Source organism: Capra hircus, chromosome 16, assembly GCF_001704415.2.
Source record: "Capra hircus breed San Clemente chromosome 16, ASM170441v1, whole genome shotgun sequence".
NCBI classification, from domain to species: domain Eukaryota; kingdom Metazoa; phylum Chordata; class Mammalia; order Artiodactyla; family Bovidae; genus Capra; species Capra hircus.
The window spans coordinates 40965300-40993039 of NC_030823.1; the positions used below are offsets into that span (position 1 = coordinate 40965300).

The window sequence follows — 27740 nt, forward strand, 5'->3', positions numbered from 1 at the left end:
ATAGTAATGTATATATTTTAATGCTACTCTCTCAATTCATCCCACCCTCTCCTGCCCCTGCTGTGTCTGTAAGTCTGTTCTCTGTGTCTGAGTCTCTATTCCTATCCTGCAGATGTGTTCATCAGTACCAGTTTTCTAGATTCCATATATATGCATTAATACACGATAGTTGTTTTTCTGACTTACTTCACTCTGTATAACAGGCCCTAAGTTCATCCACCTCACTAGAACTGACTCAAATTCATTCCTTTCTATGGCTGAGTAATATTCTATTGTATGTATGTACCACAGCCTCTTTATCCACTCACCTGTCACAGACATCTAGGCTGCTTCCATGTCTTGGCTGCTGTAAATAGTGCTGCAGTGAACACTGGGGAGCATCTGTCTTTTTCAGTTATGATTTTCTCAGGGTGTATGCCTAGTCATGGGATTGCTGGGTCATATGGTAGTTTTATTCCTAGGTGTTTTTTTTTTGTCTTTTAAGAAATCACCATACTGTTATACAAATAGATGGATTCCTAACCCCTGGGCCAAAAGAGATGTCCTATCTTTTTTATTCTTAAGGTCCCACTTTCTCACATACAGATCTGGCAAGTCTTCTAGGTACTATGACAGACATGTCACTTATACCGTGACAAAGGAAAAAGTGGAGACAAGTCAGAACTCTTCACCCTTAATCCACTCTCGGGTAAGGCGTTAGGAGCCCATTTGATGTCGAGGCAGTCCACCTCTCTTGCATCACATTCTTTTTGTCTTCGTGCCTTAGGCCCCCAAGAGTTCCAGGGACACCAAATGTCCCAGCTTTGAAACCTTCCAACAAGGCCAGCCTCCACTTTTTTAATGTTTAGAAGAGGAATAAAGTTACTTTTCCTAAGTTTTTGGAGCAAGAAAGGAAAGTTTGACCTGCCAGTTCCTGGGTGGTATCTTTACAACCTGACTGTGGCTGTAAGTGGGGGAACTGTAACGCCTGCTGGTTCCCTCTGCTCTCCCTGCCACCTGCTTTTGAGCTGCCCCCACTGCCTTTCTCTGGCACACATTTCAGACATTCTTACCTTGCCTTCTGCCTTCACTGCTGTCCTGCTCAAAAAGGCACTGTCATCCCCTTGAGCTCCCCAGAGCCCCAGGGAGCTGCCTATGAAGATAGCAGGGCCCTACAAACCCTGGATCTTCCTGACTCTGTACAGGAATCGAGTGGTTTTGTTTCTAATCACCCATTGGACACAGAGCTGAGTCTTGGTGCTGGAAGAAATGTCAGGGATGGTCTGAAGCAGCTACTGTTCTAAGAGAGAAATAAGAAAGATACAGCTTGATTCAGCTAAGGACCCAAAGCAAGGTCCCATTGGCCTCACAACTTGGCTGGTCAGGAACTCCTCAGTGAGACCGGCCAAGGTCCCCTGTCAGCTGTGTTGCATGTCACCAGCCCAGCACTGAGGGAATTCAGAGAATTCTTCCTTGACAGGAAACCAAATAAAATGCAGACAGTAGTCTGCACTAGAAATAGACAGGAGAGAAAAGGCCCAGAGCCATTTGGGAAGCCAATGTATGATGTTCTCATAAATTCCTGACAGGAGCACCAGGAAGCCTGAGTAGTCCCCCAGATGCCACTGCAGACACTCCTCGTGTGACTGGCTTTGCTGTGGGTTCCGGCTAGTGCTGAGTGCACCTGCGTCACTTTGCTCTTAGCAGCCAAAGGTCACCAAGACTGAGAGATGGAGTCGATGACCAAATGAACTCTACCAGGAGGAATTCCCAGGCCAGAGGATTTTGGATCTGATGTCAGTCCAGAAGCCTGTGGAACAGTGACTTAGGAGATGATAGAGTTCCTCAGGTTTCCCTTCCAGTGATAGGAATGGCATTTGGATGCTGAGCTGGCGACCCCCCTATCGGTTTGCTAACAAGTTGGGGTTAGAACCCGGAGCAGTTCATGATCTACCCTTTGTTCAGGCGCATCCTTGGTGACACTGGTCGCCACTTGCCTGTGGAAAGCCCTGAGGAAGAGCTCAAAAGGGAGAGTCACGGCAAAGCAGACAGGCCCTGCACGGAGCACTCACTGGCTTCTCGCCCGTCACTCTTGGCAGGAAACCCGCCAAGGCAGTGAGAAGCTCCCTCATGCCTGAGCTCCTTGCTTGCTTACTCACTTTCCCTACATTTGGAAAGAGATTTTTGGATAGTGAAGAAAAGATGCCTGGGGTAATCTGTGCAGTGTAGAAGACAATGAGGCCATTTCTTATTCTTGTTGTTAATTTGACTCAGTTCTAGAAAGTGCTTCCCTCGCTTGTGAATTTTCCCAGTTTCAAGCTCTTCAACTCATCTTCCTTTAATAAAAATTAAATCTTGGAGTAGGAGAGGGGAGGTGGGAATGAATGAGTGAATATGTCTGAATAATTGCCTTTTCCCTTCCTGACATCCTAATTCATTGTGTTTTCCTGTCTTCATTGTATTTCTAACACCAGGTTCATTTGTGGGCTCTGCGTTTTATTCTGTGGGTTGGCAGCTTCTTTTTGCTGTATAGATTCGCAACTATATGAAACCTCAACTGGTTGTTCTCACTGGGATATGAAGTAAAATAAAATATACCACGACACTGATGCTTAAGACAGCAGCTAAGCCATCTTAGCCTTCTGGCCTCAGTGGCCATGGAGAAGAGATAGGCCCTGTGGTCGACCGTCATCTCTATGCTGTTGTGGGCATGTTACTGTCGAAGCCTCCCTCTCTCTAAACTTGTTTGTCAGCCCAACCAGCGTCAGTGAGGTCTGGTTTGTGTCGTTAAGCTCTTCTCTGCTGTTGGGCTAAGCTTTGAACAGTTTGTCCTTTATAAGCCTCCAGCGTTAATAGGGAAAGACTCCAGGGCACACACGGGAACGTTTATAGAACAGGCTGTGGAAGAGTCCCAGCTGCCCCATAAACGAGAGCTCCTCATCAGAGAGGCTTCTGAGCAAAGATGATCTCTGCACATGAGTCACACATACTGTCTCTCCCTTCAGTCTCATAAAAGCACATCTGAGTTTCAACGAGGAGTATCTCAAAGGATGGTCTTGTGTCACCCAAGTAGGCAGGCACTGGGGGACTTAGTAGCTGGGAACTACTGCGTTTCCGTGGAGGCTTACTTATCCCCCACTTCACAGGCCAGACTCTGTATGCCTGGCAGCAGAAAAACCCACTGTGGCTGCATGGGGACTGTCTTCCTGGGAGGCATGGAGGCAGTGGCTTCTGAAGGGAAATAAAACATAGGGAATGGGAGGGACTTCTCTGGCGGGCCAGTGGTTACGACTCCACTTCAGCTTCCAGAGGGCTCGGGTTCAATCCCGCCTTGGGGAACTAAGATCCCAGAGGGTCGGTGATGCAGCCAAAAAAAAAAAATAGGGAATGGGAGCTTAGGGGTCAGAGCAGGGTGTCAACCACAGTATGAGTGAGGAGGCTAAAGTGAAGTGCAGTAGGGCTCCTGTCCTGTATGGTGGAATTAGCTCATGGAGACGTCCCTGCCCTGCTTCCATCTGTTCCCTGCTATCAGTCACTTATTTCACAGGTACTTGCTTGGTGCCCACTGATGCGGGGAGTAGACAGCTGACACACTTTTCTCCTCCCACAGAGCTGTACCCTTAGTTATTACTTGAGATCCTTTTAATGGTACAGTTTTGAAGTGAAAGGATAGCCCGCAGGGCTCCAGCTTCTTTCTATGCAAAATGGAGGTGTTAATAGTAGTGTCTGCCTCGTAGGGTTAAGATAACACGGATCAGCAGTAGTCAGCACAGTGCCTGGCACCTACGGAGCTCTCAGTAAATTTAGGTATCTTGTTGTTGCTATAATCCTTGGCCTCGCATGATGGAGTGCCAGAAGCCATGGAGGAGGGATAAAAAGTTGAGGTCTCAAACGAGGTGGCAGACTCTCTGAAGCACTGAGAGAACCTACAGATCCTCAGCCCTGCACTTGTGTCCTCCAGCAGCCTTGCAGGCACATGTGGCGGACTCCCCAGGGGGAAAAGAAGAGAGAGGTGCATTAGAGAGAAAGTTCTGTGGGAAAGAAAAATGCAAACAGGAGAAGAGAATTAACAGGGAGAGAACAGCCAGTTAACTTGAAATCTCTCCTCTCTGAACAGTTGACTGTAGGTATGTGCAGTCTCCTTTCTTTCAGGTCCTCAAACCAGAACTTAATTTATCAAAGGGACCCTTTTTCTCTGTTCCCGCTCCTTTCTCATGGGTATATTTTAGTCCATTTAGTCAAAGTTGTTTTTCAGTGACTGTCCTTAACTTTTGGACAAGACCTTAGCTTGCATCTCAAGCTGTACGCCCGGTTTTCCTGACCATTGATGGAGGCCTGGTCAGTGGGTCCTCAATGAGCCCAACCCCTCTCCTTCCCACAGGGCTCTGTCTGCATCCTCACCTGCCTCCACACATACTCAAGTGGGAAGTACTATACAGGTGACTTATTTGGGCTTAAGGAGTTGGGGCCATGTGATGAGTTTTCTTGTCACATTTGCAAAGCTATGTTGGTCTGTCCTTAGAGGAGGTAGGTCAGAGTCATTGCAATAGTAAGGTAAAATCTGTATTTCTCCTCTGAGGTCTCTAGTTACAACTTCCTGATTTTGATCAGTTTCTTGTAAAATTCTCCTTTTTATGTATAACGAGTAGGAGAGTGAAGGGGGAAATGGCTTTCGCTTGCTTTTGTTTTTGTTGCTTTATCCCCAGAGGAAGGCGAGTTTTGGTAATGTTTATAAATTGATCTTGAAAATAGAATATGTTCCAGAACATGAGATTGGAAGACAGTTCTGAGAACTCCTGGACTTTTTATGTCTGATTCTCAGAGTTAACTTCTTTTGGTTCAGGCAAAGAACACTTTCCTTATCTTTCTCATCAAGATACTTTATATTCCTACCAGGGCCACCTCAGTAGTCCGCATTAGGACTCAAAGTAGTATATAGACTATATCATTATAGATAGTTACATATGATATATTACATATTTCAGTATGAAAGTATCAGTCATGTCTGACTGTTGTGACCCTATGGACTGTAGCCCGCCAGGCTCCTCTGTCATGGGATTCTCCAGGCAAGAATACTGGAGTGGGTAGCCATTTGTTTCTCCAGGGGATCTTCTCAACCCAGGTATCAAACATGGGTCTCCCACATTGCAGGCACATTCTTTATCGTCTCAGCCACCAGAGAAGCCCAGTATAATATATCATAAGTAATATATAGAATATATACTGGATTTCTTATTTCCTGTCTTCTTATACTGCCAAATCTTTACTTGGGCTCAAGGAATTAGATGATCACATATATATATATATATACCCAGTAGTGTTAATTACTAATACAGTTTGCCCAGCCCCACATAAGTGAGAACAAAGTTAAGAACTTGACTTTTGAGGCCAAGAGGAATAGGAAACTGCCTGACAGTGAGCATGCAGTGGAGGGAGTCCCTTCGGACTCAGATTTTCATTCTCAGCTTTGAACTCTCACAGGGCTGCTTAAAGAAAACCATGACGTTACAGCATCATTTTGAAATTAATAATATTTCTGAATCCTGCAGCAGAAAGCTTATGGAAAACATTCAGGTTCCATGCTTTGCTTGGGACCTGCTCAGAAGTGTCAAAGAGTCTGTGCAGTAGATTCCACACAAAGTGACCCATCTACTCCTGTAAGTAAAGGAGAAGGGTGTCTGTACAGCTGCTTTCGCCTCTGGTTGCAGAGCCTGGACCTTGAGCTTGGAGCCCACTCAAATAGTCCTGTTCAAGATGGAACTTGCATGGATGATTGCCTAGTGCTGGCTCAAGTCTGAACATTAGACATATGTTTTTTCTGTACACAAACATATAAGTAAGATTCCAGAAGCTTCTATCCTTGGACAAAAACAGATGAAGGAAGACACACATATAAGAACCTGCTTAGCAATTTCATATCCACTATTTCATTTGATTCCCTAAAGAATGCTGTGAAGGAGATAGATTGCTTCAGGTTGTATGGAGACTGTCCCCATTCATGTGGACCTTGGGGAAAGTCAGTGCCCTCCCAGGCCTCAGTCTCCCCAGGAGTGAAACAGGCCTAATAATACCCTTCCCTACCCACTCTCTCAGGGATGCATGAGGTCAGAGGAGCAATAGGTTGGAAAGATTGTTTGAGATGTGATTTGCAAACATGAGGCATTCGATTATTACTTTCACAAATGTTAACTTTTCTAGTTCATCAGATTTCTGGGCAGTTCCCTCTCAGTTTTATTGGAAGAAATGTGGTGGAATTTGAATTTTTTAAAATAGTATTTTATAACACCAGTCTCTTGCCATATTACCACGTTGAACCCACATCCTGGAATTTCCCAAAACCACTTAAAAATTAATTTGAGTCCAGTAGACAGTTTTTCCTTAGGGCAGTAAATTAGATCCTAGCTTGTTAAACCAGTCTGGACTCCCAAGCTGGTCTGTCACATTTTGCTCCCTACCTGTGAACAGATACGGTCATTATTATCCTATAGTTTTCTCAGGCCTGCTCCCTCCCTCTCTTCCTTCCTTCCCATAACTCAAGCTCATGTTTAGTGTTGGGTTAGCTGCTATTTACCTCCCTGTTGGAACAAGGGTCTGAGCCTTGCAGCTCCTCTCCGTTCAGGATGTCTTCACAGCCTCTCTGATGAACCAACTCCAGGCGGCAAGCCTTCCAGCTTTTTCTGCCTAGTTGCCCCAGTATAGTTAGAGTCCTCCAGCCCCAACTGCCCTTAGGATGACATCAACAGCGTTGTGTGTGGTTATGAAAAGCATTTCTCCACCAGAGACCAGGCAAGTACCTTGGGATGTGGTCCCTTCACAGCCTGCTTCAGAGGCAGAGCACGGTCTTGGGAGAGGGACTAAGGGGGCATCGGGATTTGAAAGACAAGGACCCCATCAGTGAGCAGTCGAGGCAGCTGCACAGCCATAGGCCCCAGGGTTCTCTGTCATTGATGTGGATGACCCAGCCTCAGGGCCACTTCTGTGTCTCCCACAGAGCCTGATGGTTTCTATTTGTTTTGGTTATTCTTATCACTGAGACATAAAAGCTAAGTTCAGAGGTACCTCATCTGTTGTGTTGGTTGGGATGATTCTGGAGCCAGGGTTTCTTAGTTCAAAAACAGACGTGTGCTGCCTGACATCTGATGTCAGAGAGGAAACCAGTCAGTCTGCTGCTTGGAGGAAGGGCCCCAGGCAGGTGAGGCCTCCTGTCCACCAGATGTGGCCCCTTCAAGACAAGGAGTGTGAGGTCAAGATGGAATTATTCAGGCCAAGCTTCCCGAGTGGTAATATAATAGGTAACTGATGTTCTTTCTGCTTCTGTAACACATTGTCCCCAACATGCTGGTGAGCCATCTGCCCACAAGTGACCCTGCCCTTCCCTTACTCCAACGTGTTGAGTGTAACCTCCACTTCCTTTTGTTTCCCCAGCATTAATAATAAGCTGCAGCAGCCAGAGGCAGCTGCTGGGGTGTTGGAGTATGCCATGAAGCACTTTGGAGAGCTGGTAAGTGTCTCATTCCTTTTAGAAGAGCAAGGGGCAGCTACCTGGCTAGGGAAGCACTAGGCCACAGCCTTGAGAAAGTTACTTTCCTTTTCTGTTTTTTTCCCGATTATTAATACCCTGATGCTGACTTACCTGTATCTTTAGGTTGAGGGAAGCAGTGGCCATATAGAATATATTCAGGCTCAACAGAGATTGTGAGGACAGAATCTAATGAACAGTAATGACTTGTATTTATCAAATAGCAAGTGCCTAGCTCTTTTCTATGTGCTTTATGTACTTCATCTAATTCAGTCCTCACAGCAACCTGTGAACAGGTACTGTTGTTATCCCATTTTACAAGGATGAGAGGGACTATAGTCCCAACAGGATAACATCCTTACCTAAGCTGACAGAGTGAGTAAGTGGCAGAACCTGGTGTCAGAGCCCAGATGTTTAACTATGACCCGAGTTACCTTTGTGTTGTCTAACAGTCAGCATTACCATTGCCCATACTTGAGGCTCAGTATATACTTCAGAAGAAACCATGACTAATTCTCCAGAAAAAATATGCCATAATTTATACATGATATTGAGGGATTGTTCCATTTCATTATTGCTTATATAGTTTCTTCCTTCCTACCATCTTTGCCCAACCAATATTAAAATGTTTACGTTACTCTCTGTGGTCTTGGGAGGGTGCTTTGGTACCTTCCTAACCATATATAAACATTGACTTAATCAACTTAACATTGGCTTCCTGGAAGTTCAAGAAGTTCTGGGTCCATATATTTGATGAGGAACCTTTTATTAGTTGCGTCAGTCACTTACTCCGGTTTGCCTTAATCAAGAGCCCAGTGTGTTAGAGTAAAGAAAATTGACTACTTCACTGCCTTATGTAATGGTTGGTCAATGGGACTGAAAATTTTAAGGGAGTATTTTGCCATCTTGAGCACATGCCTATAACTCAACTAAGAAAGCATCTCCAGATGACGAAACAGAAAGGACTGTGTCTCATCCATCTTTGCTACAACCTTGTTTGCAGAGGGAAGAAAGTCAGAAGAGAGGGCGCTTAATGTAGTCCACTGAGACAGAGATGTCCTCTCCTTTGATATCCTTAGAGCTCAGACTGCAGTAGTTGAAACAAGGATTCCACAAACATCTGGTATTTGGGTGATTTTATATGCTGGTGGCTCGGAGTGCCAACCTTAAATGAAAAGATCCCCATCTCCAGGTTCTGAAGGTGGCCGTTAGCTCCAGGATTATTGCTAAACCCTGGTGGATTTTCTGTTATATTTAGGTAGCTGAATCATATTAAACTCAACAATGGCTTGCTTTTTCTTGGCAGAGCCTGTGCTTTCTCAGCGCAATTTATGTAACAGCAATCTCATTAGAATTGTGTGTGATTCATTGCTTAAACCTTATAGTTCTTGCAATCTATTGCAACTCAAAATATCCTGCCCCCTACCTGACCTGCTCCATATGCTGCTCCCCCTACTTTTCTGCTTGTTCATACTGAGTGGGTACCATATGTTAGTACCCACTTTTCCACCAGTATAGAAATTCAAAATGGGAAATTTACCAGTGTTCCTTTTTAATTTAAGAGTTTTTAATGTTACAGTCTCTGCAGCCACACTTCTCTAAGTTGTGTCTTTCATATTTAGGCATAGTGGAGCAGTATGATTCTAAACGAGCTCAGGAAATGAAGCTTAGAGCCCGTTTTGGCAAACTCCACTGCACGCGGACACTGGGGCAAAGGCTGTTGTGGCCGCAGATGAGGACAGGGGAAGCGGAGGGGACTGGCTCTGCCGAAGACAAACGAGGGGAAGTAGGCACAGGTTAATGGCCTAAAATAGACGTGACCTCCTCACGGCCGTTCAAGAAGAAAAGATTCTTTCAGAGGGCTTAATTTCACATAGCTGTGCGCATACATGCTACTCAGATTAGAGTTTCACTTGGCAAGGAGAAGGAGCGTAATGGGGAGAATGAATGCGGGCCCTGCATCATGTCACACGAATGCTTCAGATTGTTGTTAAAGAAATCCCTGGAGAGCCGCTCCCTGGCCTGGTAGAAAACTAGTCATCACCAAGCTGGCGAGGAAGAAGCCCAGAAGACAGACTGGGGTGGCGGCAGATGGAGGGCAGACAGAGACATAAAACAGTCCCTGGGCCATTCAGAGAACCGTAGTCTGCAGCTTCTAGACTGCAGCGGCTGCTCATTCACGTGGCCAGTACTGAGTGGCAGCGTGGCACGCCATCTGCTGGGTAATGGAATCCGTCCTTTGGCCCCTGCCAGTGATGAAGCTGCCAAGTGCTCAGAGAGGGAACATTGGATGGAAGACTCTAGAAGAAGGAAGATTTTTCCAAAGAATTTTAAGTGGCAGCGTTATATTGTATTTTAAATTATTATTTCCTGAAAGTTTAAAAATGTATTAAGTAATGCAGAGAATAAAGAGCTTTTGAAAAGCGAGTTGTTTTCCTCCAGCAAATATGCAGATGTGGCCTGGTCTCTCTGGCCTCATCAGGAAAGCAGCTGCTGGCCCTGCCAGGTAGCCCACTGTCAGCATTCCAGCAGATCCAGGCCTTGGCCTCCTTATGGGAGCCCTTGTCAGGGCTTGCTGCCATCCAGATGATTTGCCCTGTCCTCGCATGCCCACATGCTGGAGTTCTGGTGACTCCTGTTTCTGAGCAGGAAGTGATGGGAAAGACATGGCCTGACAGCTGCTCTCACGTTATCCCTGGGTCATTCCATCTCTGTGCCAAGGAGCTTGCATCCCCAGCAGCACTGCACATACCTGCGGATACTCTGAAGGCCTACTGTGCTGGGTGCGGTGTCAACGCATACAACATGGCATGCTCAGGGCAAGAGAGTCTGTGAATAAACAAAACACAGCCTTGTGTTCTCTGTGCTCACAGCAGTCCTCTCTTTTCTCCCTGGCAGGAGATCCAGGCTACCTGGTATGAGAAGCTGCACGAGTGGGAAGATGCTCTCGTGGCCTATGATAAGAAAATGGACACCAACAAGGACGACCCAGAGCTGATGCTGGGCCGCATGCGCTGCCTCGAGGCCTTGGGGGAATGGTGAGCTGCAGCGGGATGGAGGCCCAACTGCCTTAGAAAGACTTCTCCCAGCGCTCTCTCCCAAGACTCCCACTTTTGCTTTCATTTGTTTTCCCAGGAGGCATCTCTCACTTGGGAGTGTTTTCTCTCTCTTTTGTCTCAGGGATAAATAGATTCTTTTCTTTCTTTCTCTCTATCTCTTTCACTTAGTCTTTGTAATGCTCTAGGACAGGACAGGAGTGGGTGTGTTCCTAGGATCTGCACCTGTTCTTTCTGTCTCTTAACCTGACTGGCTGATGAAGACTTCATATTCTTACTCTGCAACCTTGATTTTTCTTTTTCTCTTTATTACCTATTGCTAGTGATTTTAGGAAAGAACAGATGACTACTTGCAGACAGTTACTGTACAATTACTGAGAGTACAGGGACAATGATCTGTAGACAACTCTGAAAGACGCACATGAGGGTGGGACAGCCTTGCCGTTTTCCTGGAGGAAGGACCAAGGCTGGGAGACAGGTGAAGAGAGTGGAGAGAGGGGAAAGGGTATTCCAGGCGGAAGCAACAGGGATGCTCAGCTGAGAGCATTTGCCATGGTCTTGGTCTGGGGATTTGTTAGGAGATGTTTTCCAGCATGAAGTGCAGTTTTTTAAAAATAGCTAAAATAAAATGCCATACCACAGTCATTAACTGGTTTAACTACAGTTTTTAATAAATGCCTTACTACCTCCCCAGGAGCAGATATCTCTGCTTTCTCTTGCTTGTAAGACTGAGGGTCCTCCATTCATTCATTCAGCCAGTCATTATTGAGTGCTTGCCCACTGCCAGCATCTGTGCTGGGCCCCTGAGGACACAGTGTGAACAAGAAGGGCACAGCCCCTGCCTTCTCAGAGCCGACAGGGCAGATGACCAGGCTGCTGTAGCACTGAGTGAATGTAGTTATAAAGGAGAAGCCCAGGGTTGGTGGGATAGAAGAAGGGGCCCTAATCCTGACTTGGAAGGCTTCCAGGAAGAAGTGCTCTAACTCGGGCCTAGACAGTGAGGATTGAGCGCAGTATTACGTTATGTGTTCTGAAAGTTCAGTGTGGCTGTGGGGTCAGGTGTGATGCAGGAAAGAGATAAGAGGTAGGGCAGGAGAGCTCAGCAAGGCCCAGGCCAAGTCGGGCCTGTAGACCTTTATTTAACCAAAGGGCTGTTGCTAGGCCATTCTCCAAACCCTATAGAATTTTTTGTTTTGCATTCTTTCATTCAGTGCCCTGGATTGCTCACTTCTTCCTTTTTTTCCTTTTAAATTCTCTGCATCTTTCAAGCTCCACCTGAACTGTTTCTTCCTCTTGGAAACCTGTCCTGCCTTCCCCCTTTTACGGTTAGAAACAACCACGTCCAACCCAGGGCTGGCTTGGTTGTGAGAAGTGACTTTAGGTGTGATTTTGTCTAACCTCCTCATGTGACAGTTGGGAAACTGAGGCTCGTAGGAGTTCACGTCTCTGCCCTGAGGCCTCTCAAGAGCAGAGTCTTCTGGGCCTCCTGACGCTGCACTTCGCAGTGCCGTCCACCCCTGAAGTCTTGGATTCCTTCCAGCTTTATAATTACCTATAAAGTGTAAGTGGCCAGTGATGCTGACCAAGGGGTTTAAAAATGCAGCGGAGTAGAAAAGATTTTTTTTAAGAGATGAAAGAAGCAGAATTCTTTTCCTGATCATATGCAGGTTTTTTTTTATATGGTTTATTCAGTCAATTCTATTTAAAGTACAGCTTTTAAATTGCTTTTGCTTTGAGTATATATCCTGAATGTGCCTGAGGCAGGTATTCACCGGAGGTGGCTGTCAGGCACGATCTGGGGTTACCAGTGAGTGGAAGACCTCCTTTCCCCATGCTTATAAGAAATAGCTCCCCCTCCCCCAGCTCCAGCCCCAGCCACACCTGCAGCCACATGAAGCTAAGTACGCCCCCTCCCCACACTGTCCCCTTGCGTGGCCTCTGCATCCTGAGAACAGATTCCTTGGGAATGAGATCCCAGATAGCCAAGTACTTAGGTGTTGTCGAAGAATGCTCCCCCAGGCTTTTGGCTGATGCTCTAGGCAAGAAAGTCAAAGTTTGGGAGGACCTTTTACCCAAACCTCCTTGGAGTCACAAAGAGTTGTCAGAGAACCTCCTCATGGATGCCCCATAGACAGGCTCATACTTTTTTTTCTATTTGGTTCTCTTCCTCTCCCTGCCTTTGAGAGTTAGGAATTAGTATATTCTGCATTCTTATTTGTAAGAAGTCTTTGTAGGAGAGGAACCCTGCCTCTGTGTACACTGACCATGGTCTGACAGCTGTTGACACAGTCGCAGCTTATCCTCTGGCGGGCCTCCTCTCTAAGATGCTGCTCTGCAGTGTTCCTTGCTTTGTCTCTGGAGGTAACAGTATGTAGTGTTTCACACTGAACTCATTCCCAGGCTCAAGGTGAAGAGCAGAGCAAAATATCAGACTTGGAACACAGAAATGGGGTGTCCTGACGAAACAGCAGAGGGAGGCTGAAGTGCCTGTGGCTGTGAGATGTACAGATTTGAATTCTAGAGTTGGAAGGACCATTCAGGGAGAGAACATCGCTTTTCTTTAGCTCCAGGCAGGATTCCCACCAGAATACACTGCCCAGAGCATCTGTGCTGTGCCCTGAGCCAGTGGTTCTCAAACGGTGGCCCTTGGGTCACAGCATCTGTATCGTCCAGAAACTTCTTGTTTAGTCACTCAGTCGTGTCTCTTTGTGACCCCATGGACTGTAGCCTCCCAGTCCCCTCTGTCCATGGGGTTTCCCAGGGAAGAATACTGGAGTAGGTTGGCATTTCCTTTTCCAGGAGATCAAATTTAAGTCTTCTGCAGGAAGAGCTGCTACTCTAGGAGAACCTCCAGCAGGACCCAGAGTGAAGGTTTCTAGGTTTAGGTGGCAAGAAACCAGCACTGAGGTCATCCAGCTGCTGTCACTGAGCTTCAGTAAGTCCATGGGGCAGGATGGCTGCCCGCCTCCTCCTCTTTTTTATCTTGGCCATGTGTTAAGCTAGAATGCTCATGTCCCTGACTGTCTTCATTATGTGCCAGAGAGACAGTGGAAGGTGATGACTGCCAGGCCATGATGCTGGATAGCGGCCCTGAGCAGTTCTCTTGGATGTGGTCACCAGTCAGCTTCTCGGGGCGCTCAGCCTAGGTCCCTTCAGCATCTTTATCTCCTCCCCATTCACAGTCCCCCAGGTCACCTTACAATGCACTTATGTCCTACAAGGCTTCTGAGCTGGGCCACTTGGAGCTTGTACCTTTTCTCTTGACTCCAATCCCAATACCAAGCTAAAATACCCTGTAGTATCTCTTTCAGAAAGCAGGAGAGATTGAGGAGTCTCCTGGCTGAGTCTTGAAGCTCACATGAATGCAGGAGCTCGTATCCCCACAGAAGCAGAGTTTTGTTTCCTTTCACTCAGAAGTGCCACATAGGAGGGCAGCAGTTTTAACTGCCAACAAGACGTCTCTTCTTGAGGGATTCTGCTCTGTGTATCGAATGCATCTCATTGTCTCCTAGTGACACCTACACTCACAGTCATTGTACAAAATTCCGAGAGTAAGCAGCATCTGGATTTCTGGTGGATGTGACTGTTGTAGAGCCTGCTTCCTCTGCACAGATTGATTTCATTTGAATTTCATTTCAGACTGCAGCCATTTGTATACTTATAAGAGCCAATTGTCCCTATAGCTTTGAGCCCAAAGTGATGTCCAGATGTGTCTCTTCTGATTGCTTTCTCTGTAGGCCTGCCAAAGGGAAAGAGCCCAGAGTTCATTGGCATAGGAGAGAAGTTATTTAATATTTATGAAGAGGGCCAGATGTTTAGGACATTTCACGTCGCATCAAGTTAGACACAGTCCCTCTCTTTGATAAACTCATTGTCAGGAAAATTCTGAGCCACCAAACCATAGAAACGACAAATCACCAGACACTTCTCAATTATATCATGAAAGCACTTTTTCTTTAAAGGCTTCAAGATGAAGGCAGACCCCCATCATCCAGTTCCCCTGCAACCCCCCAGCTAGCCCAAGGGGCTCAAGAGAAAAATGGGCAGGTATTGAGGTGATTTCGGTTAACGCAGCTATATAATTCTTTTCCTTCAGGGGGCAGCTTCACCAGCAGTGCTGTGAAAAATGGACTCTGGTTAATGATGAGACCCAAGCCAAGATGGCCCGCATGGCTGCCGCAGCTGCATGGGGTTTAGGTAAGGCTGCTCTCCCAGGCACCCAGTCATGGGGAGGACAGTGAGGCTGGAGGCTCGCCTCTGAGTAGCAAGGCACCGTGGCTGAGGGCAGAGTGTCAGGTCTACAGAAGCGTGAAGCCGTTCATGTCCACTTCCACCTCTTCCATCTGTCCTTTCTGTCTCATGGCTTTCTTGTTAGACATGCATACAAATCTCTCTTCACAGGGAAGCCAGGGAAAACAGTGTGCAAGCATCAACACGGAGATACTCAGTGGAGTCTGCATTCTGGCTCCATTGTCATAGCCTCTTTCTGAGTTTCTGCTTCACCTGGGGCCTCTGTGTCGTGATCCAGTATGACTGCTGGAGTTCTACCAGCATGTTTACCCGACAGGAATAATGAAAGCAGTCAGCTGTCTATCTCCTTGATTTCTTAATTTTATTGTAGAACTTTCCCAATGATGATAAAAGTAAATGGTACAGTGAGTCCCTATATGCTCTTCACCTCCTCTAGCAGTTACCGACATTCTGACAGTCTTGTTTTCTCTTTTCTCCTTGCTGCCCAACACTAACCCACCTTCCTCACTCCCTGAGTGTTTTCAAGCAGCGACTTCCTTTTAATCTCCACAGAAAAGTGTCATGTTCTGATCTCAGGCCCCAGCAGAGAGGATTATCCATGTCTGTCCCAGAAGTGCTCTTGGCCAGAGAGGGAGGGTCCGTGGGTGTCCCAGGTGGAAGCTGCACCTGTGGAGTCCGGAGGAAGATTACATAACGTCCGCCTGCATCCTCACCCTCTGAGTCACAGAGCTCACATCCTCTCCTTTCATGAGCTCTGAGCTGGATCCAGAACATTTTTCAGAAATGAATTGCTTCCTGAGGAGTCACTGTTTGTTATTCACTTTTGCCCAGAGGCACAGAGAATGGATACACCGGTGGTCTGGAGTAAAAGGCAGGGAAAGGCCTCATAAAATTGGGGGCCCTGCAGCGTGCAACTAATGAAGCCAGTGTCTTTTCTGCAGATGGTCTTAGAAATCCTGGCATTTGAGACATGCTCACCCCACCAGGGGAAGCAAATATCTGTTCCCAGATGCCACCATTTCCCCAGCCTGCCGTGATACAGGACTACTGTGCTATGACCTAGCCCATCTTTCTGTTGTAGCAGAGCCTCTTAAAATATTTATCGCCTTCTTCTGAGGCAGAGGTGCTGCCAGCATGAGACGAGTAAACTGTCTCATCCTGTCCCCTGTCCAGATAATGATCCATATCAGTTGTTTGCAGGTAATTTCCAAGGTATCACTGAACTGTGAGATGCTCCACTGGTAGGGGAAAGGTTCTTGGTCTCACTGAGGGAGTCCCCGGGGAGTTCTCTAGGTTAATGAGGTGCTGCACTCCCCCTCCTGACCTGTGGACTCATACTCGTGTAGCTCCTTCCACCTCTCATGGAACTAACTCCCAGGGGCAGCCACAGAGGCCTGTGTTTGGAAGACAGCTATGGCGTTGTTAAATTGGCTTGTTCAGTCTCACAGAGTATAGAGGCTCTTTGCGGGATTCTGATACATCAGCCTCAAGATTGTCCTATTTGAACCCCAAGCTAAATGCAAGTAACAATGACAAGGCCTATTTGGTGTACTGCCTTTAGCCCAGCAAGCTGACCACTCTGATGTTTTCTCTGTGTATATGTGTGTGCGTGTATGCACATGTAGGTCAGTGGGACAGCATGGAAGAGTACACCTGTATGATCCCTCGGGACACCCACGATGGGGCATTTTATAGAGCTGTGCTGGCACTACATCAGGACCTCTTCTCCTTGGCACAACAGGTAAAAATCTACATGTAACCAAAACCTTCTAGTATGAAATGGTAATCAAGGGTGCCCAGTCAGCTCCTAGGCACAGGGCACCTGTGTAAACAGGCTCTGGCATTTGGCTCTGCGGGCTCGTTAGAATGGCTTAGGAGCCTAAGACTCAGTGAGAGGACAACTCCTAGCACGTCAGCCACTTTCTGCTCTGAGACGGACACCTGTTCTGGAAGTTACCATGTAGATTGCTTTTGGAGTTGGCTTCTTGGGTCATCGTGGCCTCCTTTTTACCGTGTTGCTTTAGTGTTCCCTATGGTGGAGAGAAACTGTCCACTAGAGGAGGATTCAGAGAGCAGTGAGCCCCTTGCAACAGAAATCCCACCTCTTCTGGCTGTGAGGGCATGTCACACACTGGTCACCTTCTAGGGAAGCCAGCACTTTATTTGGAAATCCTCTGCTGTCTGGCAGACTAAAATAATGAGGTGATCATACCCACTCTGTCAGGCACCAGACTGTCTTAGGTGAGGTGCTTGGGTGAATGCTCTGAGCACTGCAAGACGGGCACATAGTCATTAACCTGAAACGTTCAAGAAAGGAAGAGTTCCCCATGCTGGGGTTTTAACTGATGAAACAGAGAAGCCTCAGACTGCCGTCCTATGACCTCTGGTTTACATGATGTGAAAACAGTCCTGGGCCATTCACATTCCAGACACAAAAGCTCCCATTTACCTGGAGAGGATCGGGCATTTTTCTGCCAGTTTCAGAGACCCTCTCTTAGGAGGACAAGGTGCTTAAGAGCAGGTGGGCCGTTTGAGTGCTTGCACGGTCTGTTCTTATCAATATGCCCAGCAAGAAGTTGAAAGCAGATCGGTCTGCAGGCTGTCCTCTTGCGATGCGAGAGCACAGTGATTCTCTTTCTAAGCACACGTCTCCCTTCCTTTGTCACCCAAGCTCTTAAGACGGTGAGCTTTTGGCTGCCATATATTTCTGTTTTTTCTGAGAAATCAGAGGATGCTTTTATCTGGGCTTTCAAATCAGGTAAAAAGTTTCTTCCCTTCTTCAGTGAGCTTTTCTCTTCATCACTGGGATTTCAGTGAGACAGGGAATTTGTGCATCTGGTGGGGAAGCCCAGAAATCACAGTGCACCCCTCAGCTCCCAAGCCTGTAGCTCCATTCCTGTGCTTCTCCCATTCTCTTCCAGTGCATCGACAAAGCCCGGGACCTACTGGATGCAGAGTTAACAGCAATGGCAGGAGAGAGCTACAGCCGGGCCTATGGGGTAAGTGTGGACTGCCTGTGCAGTGCCAGGTTTCCAGCTCAGTTCAGTTCTTTTTGCAGAGTGGGTGCATGAGTACACACAGGCTGCCGGGAGTGTGCCTGTGGGACCATAAGGAATGACTGCAATGAAGCCTGGCTTTCGGATTCTTCATGCTGTATTACTTTGGAATGTGATTTGTTTCCATCAGGCCATGGTTTCTTGCCACATGCTGTCTGAGCTGGAGGAGGTTATCCAGTACAAACTTGTCCCCGAGCGACGGGAGATCATCCGCCAGATCTGGTGGGAGAGACTGCAGGTGAGCCTGTGCCACCCTCCCCACTCCTGTGATCCCCGCTGGCATCCACTCCCTGCCTCGTCACTGAGGCCCGGTATACATTCAAAGCAGAACACCACGGGCTTTTCACCTGAGCCTTTAGCTGTGAGAGAATGACCACTTTTCCAGCTTCATTTTACCCTTCTCAGGGAATAAAAGAAAATAATCTTTTTTTTTTTGTCCATGCCCCATACCTTGTGGGTTGTTAGTTCCCCAACCAGAGATCAAACCCGTGCCCCCTGCAATGGACGCATGGAGTCCTAATCTAACTGGACCACCAGGAAATTCTTGAAAATATCTTAAACAAGTGACATTATGGCTAGCCAGTTGAGAATCTTGACCTCAAAATCGGTGGTTCTCAACTTCAGCTATGTGATAGAATGACCTGGTACTATGTGCTAAGTCAGTTCATCCCCGACTCTTTGCAACCCTGTGGACTGTAGTCCTCCAGGCTCCTCTGTCTGTGGGATTCTCCAGGCAAGAATACTGGAATAGGTTGCCATGCCCTCCTCCAGGGGATCTTCCCCACCCAGGGTTTGAACCCAGGTCTCTTATATCTCCTGAATTGGTAGTCGGGTTCTTCACCACTTGCACCACCTGGAAAGCCCAGAATAACCTTGGAAAGCTTTTAAAAATTGAAATACCCAGGTCACGTCAGACCAGATGAACAAAAGTCCTGAGGATAGACCCAGCATCAGTATCTTTCCAGCCTTCCCAGATAATTCCAGGATGTGGCTGATGCTGAGATCCACTGCTCTAAATCCACTTGCTGGCCACCTTTCAGTGGGGGGACCTGATGTTTTCATTTACTACTGCGGTTTACAGTTCCTCAGGTCTTAGTCATGCAATAATCTCTGCAAACTTTTTTCCACCGACGTTTCCCCTCATCGAGAGACTAGTCCAAATTCTCCATTAGTATTCGCATTGTACATTCTGATCATTTTAGCATGAGGAGCTGTCGATTCCCAACCTGGGAGTCAGGAGTCTCAAGTGTTCTTGGAAAGGACAGTTCTCCCGTCCCCTGAGGAAACAGAAGGGAAGTTCACTGGCAAAGCCTTCACTGCTCCAGAAGGCACTTGTCCCCCTGCTCATCATAATCAGCCTCCCTCGATTGTCAGCGGTTTACTCTTGATCCAATCCACACTTAATTCCAAATTCTGTCCCCAGACCAGTCGAAGTTTGTGCTTCCAGCTTTTCAGGCTGTGACAGAGCCTTCTGACTCCAAGTTGCATTCCTGTCCATGGAGTTCCGGGCACATTCCTCTGGAAAGGAAAGGAGTGGGGCAGAGGCTCGCCCATGAACACAGTCGTTTATGCTGTGAAATGAGCACATGCAGTTCCTTCCCATGTTTTATTAGCAATTATGAAATGTCCAGTGAATGTTTTGGTGGAAAATTGTCTATTGAACCCCAGAAAAGAATTTCACAAAGCCAGAATTTCCCGCTTGTCCACACCCTCGTTTTTCTTTTTTTTTTTTAAGTGCCTGTAATGGGGTGAAGGGTTTCCAAATCAGAGATCTGATTAATCTTCTGCCCTTCTAACAAGTGGGACTTTGGCCAGCCAGACACTTAGAAGGGGGTGGACTAGATGAGTCTCGGAGAGGGAAGACCCATGTTTGACTTTACTGTGTCCATAATACCATCATCATCTTAGGCCTTCGTGACCTTCCTACCTGGAGACACAAGACACTTTTTGCTTTCCAGAGCCAAGGGATTTCAGCATGTGGGAGAAGCTGGCAGATGAGAAGTCACCAGAACAGTCACTCAGTGTACTTTGTTCTGTTTTTCTAACTTTCCAAATCATTGTCGTTAACGGGATGAAAGATGATGGTCCAAAGGCTAAAAATACAGTGCTAACTTTGCGGTAGGAATTTGGCTCTTATGGATGGCTTGCTGTCCGAACATTCAACTAACTGCTTAGGCTGGAAGACTGCCGTTTTGTGATCCATTCAGCTGAACTCCCCAGCTGGTAGCTCCCATGGGACAGTATGAGAGGTCAGCCTTACTTGCATAGGGTTCTTTTCTTGCCTTCTCTTCTTTATTCAGACTCAGACTGTGTCCTGTCATCTTTAAAAGCCTGCAACTGGACTTCCCTGGTGGCTCAGTGGTAAAGAATCTGCCTGCTAGTGCAGGAGACAGGTTCAGTCCCTGGTCTGGGAAGATCCCACATGCTGTGGAGCAATTAAGCCCATTCGCTGCAGCTGTTCAGCTGGGAACCACAACTGTGGAGTCCCCGTGTCACAACTGCTAAGGCCTGCTTGCCCCAGAGCCCATGCTCCACAGCAAGAGAAGCCGCTGCAATGAATAGTAGCCCCTGCTCACTGCAGCTAGAGAAAAGCCTGCACAGCAACGAAGACCCAGCACAGCCAGAAATAAATAAATAAATAAATATTTGTGAAGTTATTTTAAAGCCTTCAACCATTGTTGCTAGACTTTTAGACCTGTCTCCATGGAAGACAGCTTGTTTGGTTTCATGGAATTCTCTGATGAATTGATAGATCCCAGAAACCCGTCCTCCTGTGTGTTCATCTCTGCGTCTGATTTCTGCGGGAAGGTAGAGGAGGAGAGGCTCACTGTGTTCTCAACAGTCTTTTAATATAAAATTAACTTGGCTCTTTTGATAGTGATTAGTTCACTGTTTTTAATTCAAAGGAATTTATACGTGTGAATGAATGAGGTCTTTTCCCTTCTGTGTATGGTTTTTGATCTGAGATATTTAAAAAAAAAGAAATGCAGAGGAAAGACAAGGCCAAGATCTGAGTGCAGGTTTAGGCTCTAATAATTTTTGGAATATAAATGCCACCAACTTTCAAATAACATCAGTTGAAACTTTTAATTATTTAAACTTTTTTTTTACACTTAAGTAGTTTTTAAAATTTTGAATGATACATCTTTAATTTTTGTCAACAATAGTCATCTTCAACCAGAGAGACTGAGGCAAAAAAAAGTTAAAAATACATTATTTACAATCCAGAAAAGAAATTAAATAATTTAGTTCACTTAAACTTCACCATAGCCCCATGAAGTTGGTACGGTTCTTACCCCATTTTACAGATCAGTCACAGAGAGGTTAAGTAACTTACCCAAGAGTCACGATAAGTAGTAAGTGGATGGACCGTGATTCAGGCTCCAGAGGCCTTGCTCTGTAGCTTCTTGAATTTTGAAAAGTTCCTAAGAGGCGTTCACTCACAGTACCCTTTTCTTGAGAAATATGAGATTATAAGAATGAATCTCTTTTTTTGTTTCGGGGTGGGTTTCACTGTTGCCCATGAGGGGGTGATGTAGCAGAGCACATATCTAATCCTCACTTGTGAACATTCCAGGGCTGCCAGCGTATTGTGGAGGACTGGCAGAAAATCCTCATGGTGCGGTCACTCGTCGTCAGCCCTCATGAGGACATGAGAACTTGGCTCAAGTACGCAAGCCTGTGTGGCAAGAGTGGCAGGCTGGTGAGTGTCCTCCTCTGTCGGGTGGGGGATGAGGAGGGAACACTGCTCCTGGTCCAGCCCTGTGTCTAACCTGACCACTTGTCTTGAAGGCGCTTGCTCACAAAACCTTAGTGCTACTCCTGGGAGTTGATCCATCTCGGCAACTTGACCATCCTCTGCCAACAGTTCACCCCCAGGTGACCTACGCCTACATGAAAAATATGTGGAAGAGCGCCCGCAAGGTCTGTACCTGACTGCAGCAGCAGACCATGTTTCTGTAGAACACTCGCCTAATCTGCTTCTCACTGCCTCCTCCAGGCCAGAAAGGAGACAGTGTCCAAACCGCCATGTCAGGGAGTTCGCTTCCGTGGGGAGGCTATTTGGGCCAGAGTTCAAAAAGTGAATCACATTCGGGGAGATGCACGTATACTCATGGGTCAAACCAATGCATGTATTCACAGTTTTTTTTTTATGAGCAGCTAGAATATGCTGCAACAGAAAAAGCACAGTTTCTGGGTTGTGTTTTGTTTTGTCTTTTTCCCTAAGAGAAGTACCCAAAAAAGCAGTGTGTTTATGAAAACACAGACTGAAGCTTTCGTAAGACCAACTTGGTTTTTCAGACTTCTTGTCTCCTCTCCACTCATCAGTTTGGATTCACAAGCAGCAACACCCAGGGTGTAATGCTAGAAACAGTGGGGAAAGTCATCTTGAAGCCAGTGTGGTATTCCTCTGACTTTAGTTACAGACAGGGCCTCGGGAAATAGATGTGACTTCTGGTGGTATTTTTCCTATTTTATTTTTAAAAACAATCTACCTGGCTGATGGTGGTAATTAGCCCAAAGTAGGTCCTGGAGGCACCGTCAGCACCTGCTTTGGCTCCTCACCATCCTCCTAAGGAAACAGAGGAGGGAGTCCCAGCTGTCTTCCCCCTTTTGTGCCCACAGTATCCCTGAGGTGAGGAAGGAACGCAGAGCAGCCACTGAAGCCGTGGCTGTGGGAGACGGGAGAGAGGAGCAGTCAAGTCTGGGCTAACGGCCCACTTGGGAGATCCTTGGGCTGTGGCTGGGAGTTGACCTCTTTTGTGGGTACTGGGTTCTGTGACTCTGAATGCCACCCAGGGTGGGAACCACAGCCATGCACCTAGGTCCTCGGTCTTTGATTGGGGCATACTTCAGAAGTAATGGCCCAAGTGTCCTTCTCCAGATGTGCAGTTTAAGGTTTTTCTCTGTTGTTGTTGTTTGGGAGGACGTGTTTATTTAGTCTCTGTTTAGTGTGCCTCCCAGGCCAGAGCACTTGTGATTCAAAGCCTGCTCTTTGTCCAGGCAAATGAGAAAAACAGAAGGTGGCTGGATCTGAATGTAGTCTGGTTTCCTTCCTATGTGTAGCCTCCAAGTCTTTGAATGTCTTGCCGAAGGCAGGCATAAGGAATATCTTGGCTAATATCTCAACCACAGAGTGGCTTCTTTCAACGTAGGACTACAGCCCAACTTCACAGATTATGGCCTTTTCTTAGGAGCCCACATTCTGGAGGCAGACCACAAAACCACACGGATTAAAAATTTAGAAATCAATTTAAAATTAGGGGCTTGAACTTCAAGCCTGGAGCTAGAGATGCCACATCTTCATAAGAGTTCAGGAGCTACTCCAAGAAGACTGACTATTAATACTAACTGTGCTGTTGAACAAGTCATTTTACTTCTCTGAGCATTACGTTCTTCCTTTGTAAGGACTGGACTCTCTGCCTTGCCTCAGTCAGGTAGACATGGGGAAAAGCAGGAAAACATCAGGCAGTAGGTGTATGGCCAGTGTTCTTCTAGAAGAGACAGTTCACAGAATCTAGAGACAGTCTGGTTCCTTCTGGGAAACTTCACTAAGCCAAGAACCTAGCTCTTGCCCACATGCCCCCAGGCAGTCAAGAGCCAGAAGAGTCTGCCCAGCTCACACTCAGCCTAAGAGAAGCCCCATCCTCCAAGTGAGTTTTTCTATCTGTAAGAGAGAAAGAATCATTTTCCCCCCTCCTCATTTCCTGGAGATGGAGAAAAGAAGGAGGTTTTTTGTTCTTTTATAATAATTTACTTATTTATGGCTGTTCTGGGTCTTTGTTCCCACACAGGGTTTTTTCTAGTTTCGGCGTGTAGGGGCCACTCTTTATTGTGTGGGCTTCTCTTTGCAGTGTTTCTCATATTGCAGAGCACAGGTTCTAGGACTCGCAGGCTTCAGTAGCTGTGGTGTGGAGACTCAGTAGTTGCACCTCCCAGGCTATGGAGCACAGGCCTAGTAGTTCTCGTGGGTGGGCTTAGTTGCTCACAGCATGTGGGATCTTTCCAGACCAGGGATCAAACCCACGTCTTTTGCATTGTAGGCAGATTCTTTACCAGCTGAGCCACCAGGGAAGCCCCAGTTATCCTCCACCTTTGTCTTGAGAGGTCAATTCTCTTTTCTCTTCCTAATCAGATTTAAGTCTAGTCAGTATAGTTTCCATAGAAGAAAAACTAGAAGAATACTTACCATTTCCCAGGTGTGGGAGGCTAGTATAGTTCAGTTTTCAAGCCAGTGGTGAGGAATGAAACTAAAGGCAGATGTGAGGGAGACAGGTATCTTGTTAAGTGTTAGAACATGTGTGTGTCTGCTCTGTCCTCACGTGTGGATTAGTTCCCTGGTAAGTCGTTGACACGTCATTATTCTCTGGGTGAAGCCCTCTGTCTCTTGATGCCAATTAATTACTTAATTCTTTATATATTAAAAGTATCTGAGGTTGGTTCTACTCCCCAAGCAAGGGAATTTCATTTTCCTTCAGAGCTATCATTACTAACATTTTTCCACTTTCAAAAAAGAAAGGAAACCTTATATAATTCATAAGGAGATCGTTTTGACCTTATTTATTTGAAGTGTTGGGTTTTTCTCTCCTTTCCTGTAGCAGAGAACACATATTCTCTTTCATTTTCTGTCGCATGCCATTTTCCCTCTCTGTGTCGGTGGATTGGAATCCACTGTTTTTCCCATTTGTGCTTCTTATGTCTGTGTGTTCTATCTTCATCCTTGAAGCCCTTTGAAGAGTCTGGACTCCATTTATCATGATGCTGGTACGTGTGGACATGGCAGGTTTATACAAGTGGCTTGTAACTGACTCCCAAACCTCTGACTCTGGCTCTACTCTCTCGCTTTGTATAAAATCTTGTAGAGATGGAACTGCCTGAGGACCCTCTGAAGCCTTTGCTTCTTAGCCAACCTGTTCAACTAAATGCTTGGCTTGTGTCTTCCCCACTCCACTTGGATGTATGAGGGACCTCACCCCATCTCTGTGTTCTTATTTGGGTACTGAGGGTTCTGTCAGATCTTTTTAATGTATTTTATTGAGATAGAGTTGATTTACAAGGTTGTGTAATTTCTGCTATATGGCAGTGATTTAGACATGTGTGTATACATACCAGGCACACTGTTTTTTATATTCTTCTCCACTGTGGTTTGTCCCCAGATCTATTAGATTTTTTACACTGTAATTTTTTCTGTGCTAGTGTCCAAGGTACACAGTGTCTTAAACAAATGCTAAGGGTTCACTAGCCTGAAACAACTCCCAGGAAGTCTGACTTCCCCCAGGGCAATATATTGATAGTGAATTAAGCAGTGGTTTCCGATTACTTCATATGGATTTTTATTTGGGGAAGTTGGGCAATTAACTTTTCTAAGGCTTGTTAAACTAGTAATTGCAGTTGGCCAAGGAGAGTTACTCCTTGAGTTGAAAAAATATGAATCCTCTTGACAAGTCCAGCCATCTCTCAGCATCATGCCCTGGCCCCCTGTCCTCCCCTATGCTCTAGGGTGTTCTTTGGGAGAGGGTGAACAGCAGTTCCTTTCCCCTGGTGTTGGGCCAGACGCCAAGTGACTCCCTGTGCCTTTGTCCTACAGATTGACGCCTTCCAGCACATGCAGCACTTTGTTCAGACCATGCAGCAGCAAGCCCAGCATGCCATTGCCACCGAGGACCAGCAGCACAAGCAGGAGCTGCACAAGCTCATGGCCCGGTGAGCTCCCTACGGCCAGGCCTGTCACACCCCAGCCCCGCCCCATCATCAGCCTCTGCCCCATGGGCATGATCAAGGCTCCCAGAGCAGCCAGTTGCTTGCATCTCTCTCACCTTTTCCAGTGCTCCACAGTCTCTGCCACTTATTTTCCCAGGATCCAATAGTCCAAGAGCACCCGTGTGCTCTTCTCCTGGTATCCAGCTTCAGAGTTAAGACTCCTAGCTTTCAAATGCTGCTGGTTTGATGTGTGACTTTAGATAAGTTACTTAACCTCTCTGTGCCTCAGTTTCCTCATTATCTAAAAAGGGGATAGTAAGAGTTCCTTTTCCCTAGGGTGGAACAGGATGATGTGAGGATTAGTGAAAAGAGAACGTCAAGCACTTGGAGCAGTACCTGAAACAGAGTACATATCAGTGAACGTTAGCTGTTAATTTCATCATACAAAGAATGGAGGACGCTGCTGGCAATCCGGTGATCAAGACTCCGTGCTTCCACTGCAGGGACCTTGGGTTCCATTCCTGGTCAAGGAGCTAAGATCCCTGCATGTAGCACAGCACGGCCAGAAAACAGGGGAGAAGCCATAAAGAAAGCCATAAGAAAACTTACTCTCAGCAGCTGCCACCCACCGAAATGAATTTGGGGAAGCCAGGTCCATTCACACTTCAGTGTGCCAGTTACCTGGTTTATGTTAGCATTGAAAGAGAGCAAGAAGAGACCATCCCTTAAAAAACTGGTGCCCCAAACCTGTCAGTTTTCCTCCAGGTGGCTGAGAATCCAGGTGGTTCAGTCGTGCTGCCTCTGTAGACTGGGAGTCCACCACAGGAAGGCCGCTGTGCTCCCAGGATGTCGTCCTCCTCAGCACGGCTCTTCTGAGGAGGGGGCAACACAGGGTTGGTTTCTCTGTTTTCAGATGTTTCCTGAAACTCGGGGAGTGGCAGCTAAACCTACAGGGCATCAACGAGAGCACGATCCCCAAAGTCCTGCAGTACTACAGCGCCGCCACAGAGCACGACCGCAGCTGGTACAAGGTAACCGGGGACGGGAGTGAGCCGGGCTCCCCGCCGCTGCCTCCAGACGCCGGCCAGTGCGCCCCAGGGTGCTCATGCTTCACCGCAGAGCCTCGGTGGCCTGGTCTGGGACCACGAGTTTGATTCTTTGAGTGCCAAGAGCAAGTCAGTCAGAGGTCTGACTGATACAGAAAGATTGAGAGATTCTTTCACCTGAAAAAGATTTACTACACCATGAGTGTGTGCATGGCTGTGGAGATGCTGTCATCTTTTTGTTCTTTTTTAATGGGAATATAGTTGCTTTACAGTGTTGTGTTAGTTTCTGTGTACACTGAAGTGAATCAGCTATGTGTGTACATATATCCCCTTCCTGTTGGACCTCCTCTCACCCACCTCGCCTTACAGGTCATCCCAGAGCACTGAGCTGAGCTCCCTGCCCACTAGCTATCTGTTTTACACATGGTAGTATATGTATGTCAATCCTAATTTCCCAATTCGTCCCACCCTTCCCTAATCCCCTGAGCCCACATGACCACTCTCTACTTCTTTCTTCCTGCCCTGCAAATAGGTTCATCTGTACCATTTTTCTAGATTCTACATATATGTGTTAACATGCAATGTGTTTTTCTGACTTACTTCACTCTGTGTGACAGACTGTGGGTCCATTCACATGTTTACATATGACCCCATGTTGTTCCTTTTTATAGCTGAGTAATTTGCTATATTACTATATACCACATTCAGTTCAGTTCAGTCGCTCAGTCGTGTCCGACTCTTTGCGACCCCATGAATCACAGCACGCCAGGCCTCCCTGTCCATCACCAACTCCCGGAGTTCACTCAGACTCACGTCCATTGAGTCCGTGATGCCATCCAGCCATCTCATCCTCTGTCGTCCCCTTCTCCTGCCCCCAATCCCTCCCAGCATCAGAGTCTTTTTCCAATGAGTCAACTCTTCGCATGAGGTGGCCAAAGTACTGGAGTTTCAGCTTCAGCATCATTCCCTCCAAATAAATCCCAGGGCTGACCTCCTTCAGAATGGACTGGTTGGATCTCCTTGCAGTCCAAGGGACTCTCAAGAGTCTTCTCCAACACCACAGTTCAAAAGCATCAATTCTTCAGCACTCAGCTTTCTTCACAATCCAACTCTGACATGCATACATGACCAC

At 46.7% G+C, this 27740-nt stretch overlaps 1 protein-coding gene across 3 annotated transcripts in view; it reads left to right on the forward strand.

Annotated features, from left to right (window-relative positions):
- MTOR (mechanistic target of rapamycin) overlaps positions 1-27740 on the forward strand; it is a 125574-nt gene that overhangs the window by 75480 nt on the left and 22354 nt on the right. For all 3 annotated transcript variants that reach the window (XM_018059919.1, XM_018059918.1, NM_001285748.1), the window contains 10 exon segments: positions 7405-7480; positions 10397-10536; positions 14651-14751; positions 16431-16546; positions 17727-17804; positions 17992-18099; positions 21439-21564; positions 21654-21785; positions 25450-25565; positions 26476-26593. In XM_018059919.1, the coding sequence (XP_017915408.1) occupies positions 7405-7480; positions 10397-10536; positions 14651-14751; positions 16431-16546; positions 17727-17804; positions 17992-18099; positions 21439-21564; positions 21654-21785; positions 25450-25565; positions 26476-26593 (1111 nt within the window).